Source organism: Thunnus maccoyii, chromosome 23 (genome assembly GCF_910596095.1).
Source record: "Thunnus maccoyii chromosome 23, fThuMac1.1, whole genome shotgun sequence".
Taxonomy (NCBI): Eukaryota; Metazoa; Chordata; class Actinopteri; order Scombriformes; family Scombridae; genus Thunnus; species Thunnus maccoyii.
The window spans coordinates 25,360,305-25,372,835 of NC_056555.1; the positions used below are offsets into that span (position 1 = coordinate 25,360,305).

Sequence of the window (12,531 nt, forward strand, 5' to 3'; positions counted from 1 at the left end):
GTGAAGTTTGCGGACGTAACAGCTAAATCTGTCCATGAAAAAATATTTTTTAAGTGGATGTCTTAGTTACAACAAGATTGAGCTAGCAAAGCAGTTTTGTGTTTATATGTGAGGTATTTATTCAGTTTGGGAAATGTCGTGATCTCTAGAAAGCATTAGCTCAAGTTGGCTGGCTGACTCAACAGGGACTAGAAATCGCCTCTGTTGCTTGGTCGTTACTAAGGGTCAGTCTACTTGCTGGAGAAGTAAACTTGGTTTCATTACATAGGAGTCTACTGACGTGAGTGATTGTTTCCAGGTATTAGTCATACTCCATGTATTTCCATGGAAACGGAGATAACACAAGCAAAAACCTTTTGTTTTTAGAGCGAACTGCCTTAAAATATGAATACATTTTGTTTTTATCTTTTATTTTGTTGGTAAATGTTGTATAATCGACTTCAGTACCCACAATGCCGGTAAATCACACCCTCTCGTGTAATATTGATTAATTAAGAGAGCGATATTCTGTCGTCATAAGCCGACACAACCAAGCTCAGAACAAATGAGCCTACAGGACCATAAGCGAACAGCAAAGAGGAGGATACTAATCCATTCAGTGACAACAACTTTATGACAACAACCTCAATAGATAAGCATGGACACACTGACACTCGTCACCATCTATATCAATCGATCCAGCACAACAATATGACTAATGCACGGACCAGAACCACCAAGGCAGGATAATCAAATATGCTTTCACTCACCAGCTGACGGCTCAGAAAAGGGCAGCATGGCGGTTTTTCCTCCCGGCAAACTTCACCACGTTAAACCCGCGGTTAATTTTACCAGCCGTTTGAGTGATGACAGTATTCCGTGGCTGGTGGGCTCCGAGGCGCTTTAATTCCAGTTTCTCCTCCAAATAAAGGATTTAGACCCTGTGCTCGAGTATGAAATCCACTTTATTTTTTCCAAGTTAGCTGGCGTTAGCTAAGAAAGTCTCCCCTCTTTTTTGCCGACTGTAAATTCCAAGCTCGCGCTGTAGCCTCACTGCAACGTCATTTTAAATATGCCACAGTTGATTGGCTCTCTGTCAGACAGAGAGCCAATCAACGTTGAAATATGAAATGACGCTTTAGTGGGGCTACCGGCTGTCTGCCCCACTTGAACACTCTGAGCATGCGTATTCATATTTTCCCGCGTTCAATACGCATTGCATTGTGAGAGAGAGGCTAGCCCCACGTTCACGCCGGCCACCGTAGGAAATGAACTAAATGAAGATGCTTTATTCATAGATAAAATTATAGCAGATGCAAATTTGAAAATTGATAACAACATTTCATGTCACCACCTGCCACTAATGACCAGTCGCCTGTGTGTATATACATGGCGGAGAAAATTACATTCTCCAGGAGAAATCTACCCGGGGAAATAATAAATTTAATAAAATAATAATTTAATTTGTACAACACTTTTAATTCATAGTGAAACTCAAAGTTGCTCTGATCCACAACCTCGATTACAGTAACAAATAACAGTTACTTTGTAGGACCACTCGTCAGAAATTATATATTACTGCCCACCTGACAAGAGTTCACGGTATTTATTAGATGTATGATGTGTAGTAATGTTGAATTATTTCGTGCTGTACAGCAGCAGCTTTGTGTGTCCAAGGCAAATTTCTCTCTGGGACAATAAAGTCTTATCTCATCTTATTTGTAGTCAAGTGTGAAGCAGTTTAGAGTCCAAGAGGCTGTAAAAAGTTAAAGTATCTCTTCTAGGTCGGGGGTTTCCCAGTGAGGAGGTTCAAGTATCTTGGGGTTTTGCTTCCCAGTAAGGATAAGATGGAGAGTGAGACTAACAGATGACTGGTTGCAGCAGCAACAAGGATGTTGCAGGTAAAAAAAAGAAACAGAGTTGTTGTGTTTTCATGTTGTGAACCAGTTAACGAAATTTATTTTAGTTTGTGAGACATTTAAGAAATATTCTTTATCCTGCTACTTTTTCTTTTTGATGAAGGTGGTACCATAAAGAATGACAAATCAATATCTAACATTATTCCTACATATTTTTAACACATTACTATTAATAGAATACTGTAACTCATAACTCATGTAATAATGTATGAAATGTATGTGACACTGCTTTTCAGATTCCTTCTCCTAACTTACCTTTTGGTCCTGAGGGGGAGTTTTGTAAACGCTGCACCAGATCCTTCCTGTTGATCTTTTCTAAAACCTTCTTGGTCAGCTGCAGAGCTCCATGATCCTGATGTTTCTGTACCATTAGATCCACTGTGTCCTCCCTTCCTGCTTTCTCCAGCTGAGCCACTGGGATGCCTTTAAAGCCCTCCAGGATGTCATCCAGCTCCAGGAACCACTTGAACTTCTTAAACTCATCTTCTTTTAAGTCTTCCAGAGTATTCCAGAGCTCCTCTTTAAGTTTCGCCATTATGCCCCCCTGCTGAAAATAAGAGACATTTTAAACAGGAAGGACATGTATTCAGTTCTCATCTCATGACACTTTACCAGTATGACTTCTGTACATGTGCATGTTAAATGTAAATCATCTACTGCTTGAACAAACACGTCACAACTTTGGTTATTTTCATAGTTTCAGTCTTTCATCACTGCAAAACTCATTACATCCACATTATCACCTGAATTCTAGCTGAATACATTTACATCCTCTGTGAGGAAGCAAACAACAAACTGAAGCCACGTTCCAAGTGTGAAGCTTTTGATGTCTGTATTTCATATCAGATGAGTAGATCTCATTTTTATTGTTGCACTGTCGGTGGGCAGTATCATGTTTTTATGAAGTGCTGCCCTCTGCTGGTATTACAGCACATTTAAGGATAAACTTTTCTATTTTTACGTCACATAATCTCTGAACAAGACATTGTTGAAGGATGCTCCCTCTTACTGCCTTTCTTGGAATGATCTTCCATTATACAATTATTTAAAATGATCTATATTTTTTACAATATATGTGCCCTTGCTCACAGTTGGCCCAACATAGAATAACTATTTTCTAACCATCCAATGTCAGCACTATGAGCCCTTCAGACATAGAATCAGTAATATAGGTGGCGTCGTGAATGCATAACTAAAAGAGCACTCCACTGATTCAGCACTGCTTTCCTATAACAGCTGGAGAGTTCCTACTTCAGCAAATCATTCAATTGCTTTTAGATAAAGTTTAGTAACAAGTTTTATATTTAATTCAATGTAAAGAATCTGGGAACAATTTGGTCAATTTTCAAGTCAATCTGAAAAACCAGAAAACTAAAATCAACAAACAAAACTTTGGGAGAAGCTAGCTACCTAACTGGCTAACTGGTACCTGCAGTCCAGGTCTGGTTCTGGATCTTTCTGCACACTGGGGACAGGAGGAGTCTCCTGATGAAGCAGACTGGTCCCAGTATGAGCTGATGCACTGTCTGCAGAACCAGTGTCCACAGCTGGTAGAGACTGGATCCTTCAGGACGTCCTGACACAAAGAACAGCAGGACAGCCGCTCCTCCACAGAAACACCCCTCCTCTTCCTCTTCCTCTTCCTGTTCCTCTTCCTCTCTCTGTGGACATGAACACATTCTTTATGACACATGACATTAGTGGCGGCCAACCGACAGCTCACAAGTTGATGCAGCTCTTTCCCTCCATAAACAGTCCAGACTGTCAATATTTGGACAGTTACACAGTTTTTTGTTCTTCAGGCTCTGAGCTTCAACACATTCAGTTTAAATAAAATAATATATATTATTATTACAAGGGTTCAAAAGTAATTAGACAGACACAACAATGTGCCAACAAAGGCAGAGAAGAAGAAGAAGAGTGCAAACTAGTAAACATGGATGTAAACAATGCAGGATTTAAAATACTAGATTCAAAAATTGGCTTTGCAAATGTTTCATGAGGAGGGAAATAGATTCAACACATTTGTTAGACCACAAGGATTCACACAATGTGTTTTGGCTCCTTTAAGCTTCTATGAGACATTAAAAGTCAGGAAAAATAAGCAGGAGGCAACTGAGCAAAACAGAAAAGTCCACTTGTGAAAAATAACAGACTGCTGCTCTTTAGTCTTGTGTTGTGGTGCTGAACAGAGAGCTCTGCTAAATATCTTCATAATGCATCTTTTCATTTGTGTTTCTCTCTCTCACTGTTTCTGCTATAATCTCTCTCCCTCTGTGTCAGTGTCATACAACAGTTTTACACATTTGACTTTTCCCAAACGTTAAATGTCAGACTCAGTTTCCTCTGCTGCAGTGGTCAGTCTGCAGTGATAAATCAGCTGCAGCAGGCTGTTTGTATACATTTACATTACTTCCTCCCATATTTTGTGTCTTTGAACAGGAACACGTTAAGACACGTTTTACCTTCACAAAACCCCGGTGCAGTCCTTTAGTATATAAGGAGACACAATGTGACTTGTTACTAAATCCTTAGTAAATATCACCCTGGGTTACCTGCTACTACTTTAGATTGTTAGACTGGAAAATCAAATAGCAACAGCAGCCCTGTCTCTGTCTCTGGTTAACATGTACATGAAGATCTGTTCTAGATTACAGCTGAATGGAAGGTAGTTCATTATTTCTTTCCACTGTGTTTCCTTCATATCTACACAACAACCTTAATGAAACCGTCTCACTGAATCATCTTCAGGTCAGTTTACAGTAGAAACAGTCTCTTACTTTGTGTCTGAGGGTCCAGGTTCATTACTGAACCTTAAAGGACGGTCTTTAGACCAGTCACTCTTCATAGACAGACAGCTGGATACTGGAGACTCTGCTCTCTGTCTGTGGAAACGACAATTGTTTTACACATATCATTAGTTCTTGTAAAGAGCAGATGTAACATGAAACATGGCTCAGAATCATGATTTAATAATGAAAACAAATAGTTATGTTCATGTCTCCTTCTGCATGTTGTAAACATTTTATCTACAGCTGCAAACTGGATATATTTCACTGAAGAGTTTTTAACATCTACATGTTTGTCTGACATTTAGGATGTGAAAATGCCAAATGACAAAAATGATTTTTATATAACAGTTTATTTATTAACAGTTAAACTAAAGGCACTGCTGCCTGAAGCTGGGCTGTTAGATTAACAATCTGTCCTCTGCAACTTAACATGATATCTAATATTGGTTGAGACAACTAATAAACATTTCAGAACAGCAATCAAGCACAAAATTAAAGCTATAGATGAAGAAATAATGCAGTCGATACTCAAACAACAAAAATATCAGTGGCTGAATTAAAAAAACACATGATCACAAAAGAAGAGTGTTGTAATGAAGGTTATTAAATGACATTAAAAACTGAACCATCTTCAGGTCAGTTTACAGTCTCTTACCTTGTGTCTGAGGGTCCAGGTTCATTACTGAACCTTAAAGGACGATCTTTAGACCGGTCACTCTTCATAGACAGACAGCTGGATATCAGAGACTCTGCTCCGTCCTCGTCTTCCTCCGAATCCTTCATCTTCTGGAGTCTGAGAGTTAAACCAGTAACACTGGAGACACAAACACATACATAGTATAATAAACCCAGTCCTTCCTCTCAACTTAAATCCAACAAACAGACTTCAGATAAACATCTGTGTGGTTCTCAACTGTGACTTCTCTCTATTTTAACTGCAGCAGTGTGTCACATTACATCACTGTGAGGACACCAGTACTAGTACTACAGTATCTTTACTGGTACTCCTAGAAGAAGGACTATAGTCAAGATTTTATAAATACTGAAGAGTCCATGTCCCTCAACATAATTCCAGTCCTGACTAATGTTAATAATAGTAAGTTATTTCTCTTTGAGCTCTTTGTGACACCAGATTAGGTTTGGACAGTATCAAGTTATTACAGTATAACAGGGTATTTAGAAATCTTGAAGGTATGATTTTCAATACCATCATAAATAAAGAGGCTCCTCTTCCTATTATAAACTGATACACGGATGCTGTATTGAGGTGATGTATTGTAGTGCACTGTACAGCCACCAGAGGTCAGTGTCTACTGGTGGAACGGGCAGCTGAGCCGAGAATGATGGTGACTGCAAGTGGTGAGGATAACGTTACAGGACTAGTAAAAAAAAAAAAAAGAAATCCCTCTGCTCCTGTTTGGGAGTACTGTGGGTTTAGCCACATGATTTTATTGAACTGCCAGTCTGCCACCACCACCCGCACATCATCTGTGTTCAGCCCACCAGTGGTGTATCCAGGACATTGTGACTGGTGTGGCCAAGATGGAACACAGAGCTAGTGTAGGGTGGCCATGGTATAGTGAACCTTAATGAATGGCAGTCGATGATCAAACAACAAAATACCAGTGACTGAATTAAAAAAACAAGACGTCAGTGGTGGCCAACCGACAGCTCACAAGTTGATGCAGCTCTTTCCCTCCATAAACAGTCCAGACTGTCAGTATTTGGACAGTTACACAGTTTTTTGTTCTTCAGGCTCTGAGCTTCAACACATTCAGTTTAAATAAAATAATATATATTATTATTACAAGGGTTCAAAAGTAATTAGACAGACACAACAATGTGCCAGCAAAGGCAGAGAAGAAGAAGAAGAAGAAGAAGAAGAGTGCAAACTAGTAAACATGGATGTAAACAATGCAGGATTTAAAATACCAGCTTCAAAAATTGGCTTTGCAAATGTTTCATGAGGAGGGAAATGGATTCAACACATTTGTTAGACCACAAGGATTCACACAATGTGTTTTGGCTCCTTTAAGCTTCTATGAGACATTAAAGTCAGGAAAAATAAGCAGGAGGCAACTGAGCAAAACAGAAAAGTCCACTTGTGAAAAATAACAGACTGCTGCTCTTTAGTCTTGTGTTGTGGTGCTGAACAGAGAGCTCTGCTAAATATCTTCATAATGCATCTTTTCATTTGTGTTTCTCTCTCTCACTGTTTCTGCTATAATCTCTCTCCCTCTGTGTCAGTGTCATACAACAGTTTTACACATTTGACTTTTCCCAAACGTTAAATGTCAGACTCAGTTTCCTCTGCTGCAGTGGTCAGTCTGCAGTGATAAATCAGCTGCAGCAGGCTGTTTGTATACATTTACATTACTTCCTCCCATATTTTGTGTCTTTGAACAGGAACACGTTAAGACACATTTTACCTTCACAAAACCCCGGTGCAGTCCTTTAGTAAATAAGGAGACACAATGTCCACAGAAGCACCGCCGTCACTAACTAGTTAGTAGCTTCTTATTAGTTTGCATCACTTTAACTACAACCATGTGTGTTTTCCAGCATCACAAAGATAAACTTTGACTCTGGTTTAAATCCAACAAACAGACTTCAGTTAACATCTGATGCCTAAAATACACTCGAAGACTTTGAAAAGACTTTGAAAAGACTTTTAAAAGCCTAAAGTTTGACACTCTCTCACATCTAAAGACAATGTGTCTTAAGTTACTGAGTTTTTAGTCACATTCTAAGATTTTGCAAAGACTGGGGATCTTGCAGGATCACTATTTACTAGACTACAACTAGATTCCTTTGAGATTATTTCCCATCTTGCTCCTGGTGAAAATTTACAAGAAAAAGTGTTGAACAATGGAGCAGAAACAGAAGCCAGTGTGTGTGCAGTGGTTTGTTCTGAAAAACCAGCCAAAAGAAAATGTTAATGAATTAATTCAGTTATAAGTGAACAACTGTGAAGAGAAACAACAGACACGACACACTGATTGTTCCTCTTATTAACTCGTCTTCATTTTACATCTTTGTCACAAATAAAATGATATTTTGGTTAAGTTTTCTGAGATCATATCAGCTGAGACAATCACATTTCAAAAGGTGTCGTCCTGTATTTTTACAACTTTAAAACAGCTCCATAGTTTATACAGCTGCCCACAGAAACCACCTTCAACCATTAACTATCTGGACACTTTCAGCCGCTGGATGTTGGAGTATTTCTGTTTGGAAACCTGCAAACTGCATGAAATACAGTAGAAACAGCAGCAGCCTGGATAATTATACAAGGCAGAAAGTCACAGGTTTAACTCCTCCAACTGGCCTGAAATCATGTTTTAAAAACCAGTAAATAAACTGCAGATACACTGCAGCTGACAGAAAGAGGAGGTCATATTATACAGAGAAATATGAGTTTTTTCTGGGTGAATAAATGTTCATGTGACTTATAAAAAAGGAAGCTAAAGGTCAACGAGAATGCTGAGCTTTAAAGTTTCATTAGGAGTCATTAATAAAACCATCAAACACATCATGTTAGGAAAGTAGTTTAAACACACACACAAAGGGCGACCATTTACTGCATACTGCCGATAGAAACTGAGTACAATCAGCCACCGTCAGTAATCAACACAAACACATATTAGACTGTCAAACCAATAACTAACAGCAGTCAGCGTCAGACAACCTTATCATACTTTCACAGCTACCTGCTGTTTCTGTAGTGGTGACAAAATGTTAAAGATGTACATAGTAGCAGTGAATTAAACTGAAACTCCCTGCGCTCTCCGGTATGTATGTTTGTTCTTCGTATATCATATATCTGAAGCAATTTCACTCCACTGGCACTTTAGTGATTTTATCAACAAGATAACAAAATAAAGCAACTGCACAGAAATAACGGAATAATGCTTAAAATATAAATAAGTGGCTTAATGGGGTTTCAGTGCATCCATGTGAAGTCGTTAACATACTGTCCTATTTCATCTGAACCAGACATCACACTTAAGGAAGAAGTTCTGTCACATATTGTAAGAATAAAGTGGTTTGTATGTTTAGAAGAGGACATGGTTTAATAACGGTCATAAAGATAATATATATTTATATAATTATGATTTTAACAGAGTGCTCACCTGGACTTTTATTTTATTATATCCATCACATCTGTTATATTTCACTTTCATATTTTGATCATCTTTAAAGTATTGACTGTATATACTGTTACATATGTATCTACATTGTGTAAATGATCAATATACAATTCATTTTAACATACATGGACAATGTGTCCAAACAACCCACAGTGGAAATATGAAAGAGTAAAGGAGGCCGATTCTGCATCTTGAGACAGTCGTCTATAGAGTCTGAGCAGTAAACACTAGTGGAAACAGCGTCACATTGTGCCCCAAAAATATGTTATCACCATTTATATAAATGAAATTGTGTCTTCCATACGTGGCTGCCAAACCCAACGGTACACGGACGATACTATTTTATACTGTATCGCTGGTTCTGTTCAATTAGCCATCTGAGAAACTGCAACATTCCTTCATTAATCTCAAACTGATACTTAATGCAAATAAAACAAAATGTATGTTTTTTTCAAGATCTAAAAACTCAGACTACAGCAATCTGCATATTTCTACTGTCAATGGTTCAAACATCTAAAGGGCATCTGGCTGGACGACTGATTCACATTCAATCACCATATCAAGAACCTTGTTGACTAATTAAAACACAAAAATGACTTTCTATACAGAAATAAATCCACCTTCCCTCCGATCTGTAGAAAGAGGACTGTTGAATCAACTATCTTATCAGTCAGATTATAGGGAAGTAATTTACAGAAATGCTGCTGCATCCACACTTTGACCTTTAGACTCAGTTTACTACTCAGCCAGGAGATTTATTACCGGTGACGCCTTCAACACTCACCACTGTGTCCTCTATGATAAGGTCGGCTGACCTTCTCTGACTGAGACGCATTAATCACTGGTATCTGTATATCTATAAAACCCTGACTGGAAAACTACCATCATACATCACATCTCTGTTATACTGGAACTCTGGTCCACTTCTAACCTGCTCCAGTGACTGTCTGGCTCTTCAGGTACTTCGTGTCAGGACTGAACTTGGAAAGAAGCTTTTAGTGTTGGTGCAGCAAACTCATGGAAACTCTTACAATGTGACCTAAAACTGAATACTCTCACACCTCTTGGACACTTCAGGATATAATGAATAACTCTTCACTGCCTGTCTGTAATTGTTTTAACTGATTTCCTTGACTGTATGTTTCCTTGTTTTTTCTGTTTGTTTGTTTGTTTGTTTGTTTTTCCATGTGTAAACTCGACATCATTGTAAATGAAGGTCACCCTCAAAGGTTTTCCGAGAATCTTAAATAAAGTTTGAAATGAAATGAAATGAAATCGATGACTAGACGGCAAACAAAAAGGAAAATCTTTCACTACTTTTACAGCTTCTTATTAGTTTACATGACTTTAACTACAACCATGTGTGTTTTCCAGCATCACAAAGATAAACTTTGACTCTGGTTTAAATCCAACAAACAGACTTCAGATAAACATCTGAGTCGTTCTTAACTGTGACTTCTCTCTATTTTAAACCAAACCAGTGTGTCACGTTACATCACTGTGAGGACGCAGAAACCAGGAAAAGAACAAATGAAACAACATTTGAAGACGTCAACACTGATTTCTGACACAGTCTAATCAATTAAACAATTAATCTGAGAGGTAATCAGCTGATTGATCAATAATATTAACACTCACCCTGCCTCAGACTGTTTTCCTCCTTCTGCTCTGTTGACTTTAAAATGGAGTCTGACTGAATACTTTCACCTTTACTCTCTACCTGTTTGCTCCTCCTTTACTGGAAGTCACCTGGATGTGGTTATGTGAGTGTGTGTGTGTGTGTGTGTGTGTGTGTGTGTGTGTGTGTGTGTGTGTGTGTGTGTGTGTGTGTGTGTGTGTGTGTGTCTCTAGAATCACTTATAGCTTAAAGTGCGAGCTGTGAATTTAATGTTAAAGCTTTCTGAGAAGTTTTCTGACTGTTTGCTCGCTGTTAGATACAAACACAGACACACAGACTTCCTCATTGTACTAAAAACAGTTATTTTTCAGTAAACTTGTGTTCTGCATCAACAGATGAAGTCAAACAGATAAATCCACAGAGAGACTAAACTAGACCCTCTGACTGTGAGATAATGATCATAATACTGTAACACTCAGGCTGCATCAGCTCAATATACATAAACAAAAAGAAAAATCTATTTTAGACATCATTATTTTACTTTACTTTATCAGTAATAATATATATAACGGTCTTAGTTGTAGGTTACTATTGTAACCAAAACATGTTTCAGTAATTAAACGAGGTTTCTACCAGCAGTACTAGTACTGACTTTACTGGTACTCCTAGAAGAAGAACTATAGCCAAGATTTTATAAATACTGAAGAGTCCATGTCCTTCAGATGTCCCTCAGCATCATCCAATCCCGTAAGACCATTTTTAAGCCACCACAAAGAAGAAAAAATAACTAAAATGTTTTGGTGCTGTAATGTATGTAGCTGTAATTTCCTACTTATATGTACTTTTAATAATCACTTTACCGCTATTGCCCACTTATCTGAGGACAGACTTACAGGGACTCCTTTCACAGTTACAGACTGTGTGCATACGGCTAGACTGGAGTTTCAGTTCTCTATTCAACCTTTCCCCGTTGATCATGTTCATGAAGCACTGCAAGCCATCGACATCAGGAAGTCAGTTGGTGAGAATAATTTGGACCCATTTCTTTTAAGACTGTCTGCACCTATTATGCAGGAACACATCACACATATTTACAACCTTTGTATCTCATCTGGCATAGTTCCCAATGTTTGGAAATCAGCCCACATAGTCCCTATGCACAAAGGTGGAGATAGCAACGGTTATCGTCCAATTTCAAAACTGTCCTGTCTCTCAAAAATCCAACAATCATTAGTAAATAGTCAGCTGAAATCATTCCTCTCAGAATACTCCATCCTAAGTTCTAATCATAGCACCACGTCAGCTGTCACACTTGTATTAAATGATCTCATCACCAGTTTCGATAACAGGAAATATTGTGCTGCTATATTCATAGACTTAGAGAAAGCATTAGACACAGTCGACTGTTCTCTACTTGTAGATAGACTGCTCACCACTGGCTACGATAAGGATGCTCACAGATGTTTCCAGAATACTTGTGAGACAGACGTCAGTGTGTGAGGATGGGGGGAGCCCAGTCTGGATTCTTGCCTGTTACTAAGGGCGTACCGCAGGGATCGATTCTGGGCCCTGTCCGGTTCACCATTTATATAAATGAAATTGTGTCTTCCATACGTGGCTGCCAAACCCATCAGTACACGGACGATACTATTTTATACTGTATCACTGGTTCTGTTCAATTAGCCATCTGAGAAACTGCAACATTCCTTCATTAATCTCAAACTGATACTTAACGCAAATAAAACAAAATGTATGTTTTTTTCAAGATCTAAAAACTCAGACTACAGCAATCTGCATATCTCTACTGTCAATGGTTCAAACATCTAAAGGGCATCTGGCTGGACGACTGATTCACATTCAATCACCATATCAAGAACCTTGTTGACTAATTAAAACACAAAAATGACTTTCTATACAGAAATAAATCCACCTTCCCTCCGATCTGTAGAAAGAGGACTGTTGAATCAACTATCTTATCAGTCAGATTATAGGGAAGTAATTTACAGAAATGCTGCTGCATCCACACTTTGACCTTTAGACTCAGTTTACTACTCAGCCAGGAGATTTATTAC

At 38.4% G+C, this 12,531-nt stretch overlaps 1 protein-coding gene and 1 long non-coding RNA gene across 2 annotated transcripts in view; one reads left to right on the plus strand and one right to left on the minus strand.

The window, feature by feature from the left end:
- Positions 1 to 2,220, plus strand: part of LOC121890637 — a 2,453-nt gene extending 233 nt beyond the window's left edge. Inside the window, exons 2-3 of the long non-coding RNA XR_006093852.1 lie at positions 1,764 to 1,880; positions 2,135 to 2,220. This is a non-coding gene — a long non-coding RNA (uncharacterized LOC121890637). The remainder of the gene's footprint in view (positions 1 to 1,763; positions 1,881 to 2,134) is intronic.
- LOC121890631 (NACHT, LRR and PYD domains-containing protein 12-like) overlaps positions 1 to 5,472 on the minus strand; it is a 28,624-nt gene extending 23,152 nt beyond the window's left edge. The window contains exons 1-4 of the mRNA XM_042403093.1: positions 5,346 to 5,472; positions 4,679 to 4,783; positions 3,328 to 3,535; positions 2,154 to 2,445 (exon numbers count right to left, since the gene is read on the minus strand). Of these exons, the coding sequence (XP_042259027.1) occupies positions 2,154 to 2,445; positions 3,328 to 3,535; positions 4,679 to 4,783; positions 5,346 to 5,413 (673 nt within the window). The 5' untranslated portion in view covers positions 5,414 to 5,472. The remainder of the gene's footprint in view (positions 1 to 2,153; positions 2,446 to 3,327; positions 3,536 to 4,678; positions 4,784 to 5,345) is intronic.
- Between the last annotated feature and the right edge of the window lie 7,059 nt (positions 5,473 to 12,531).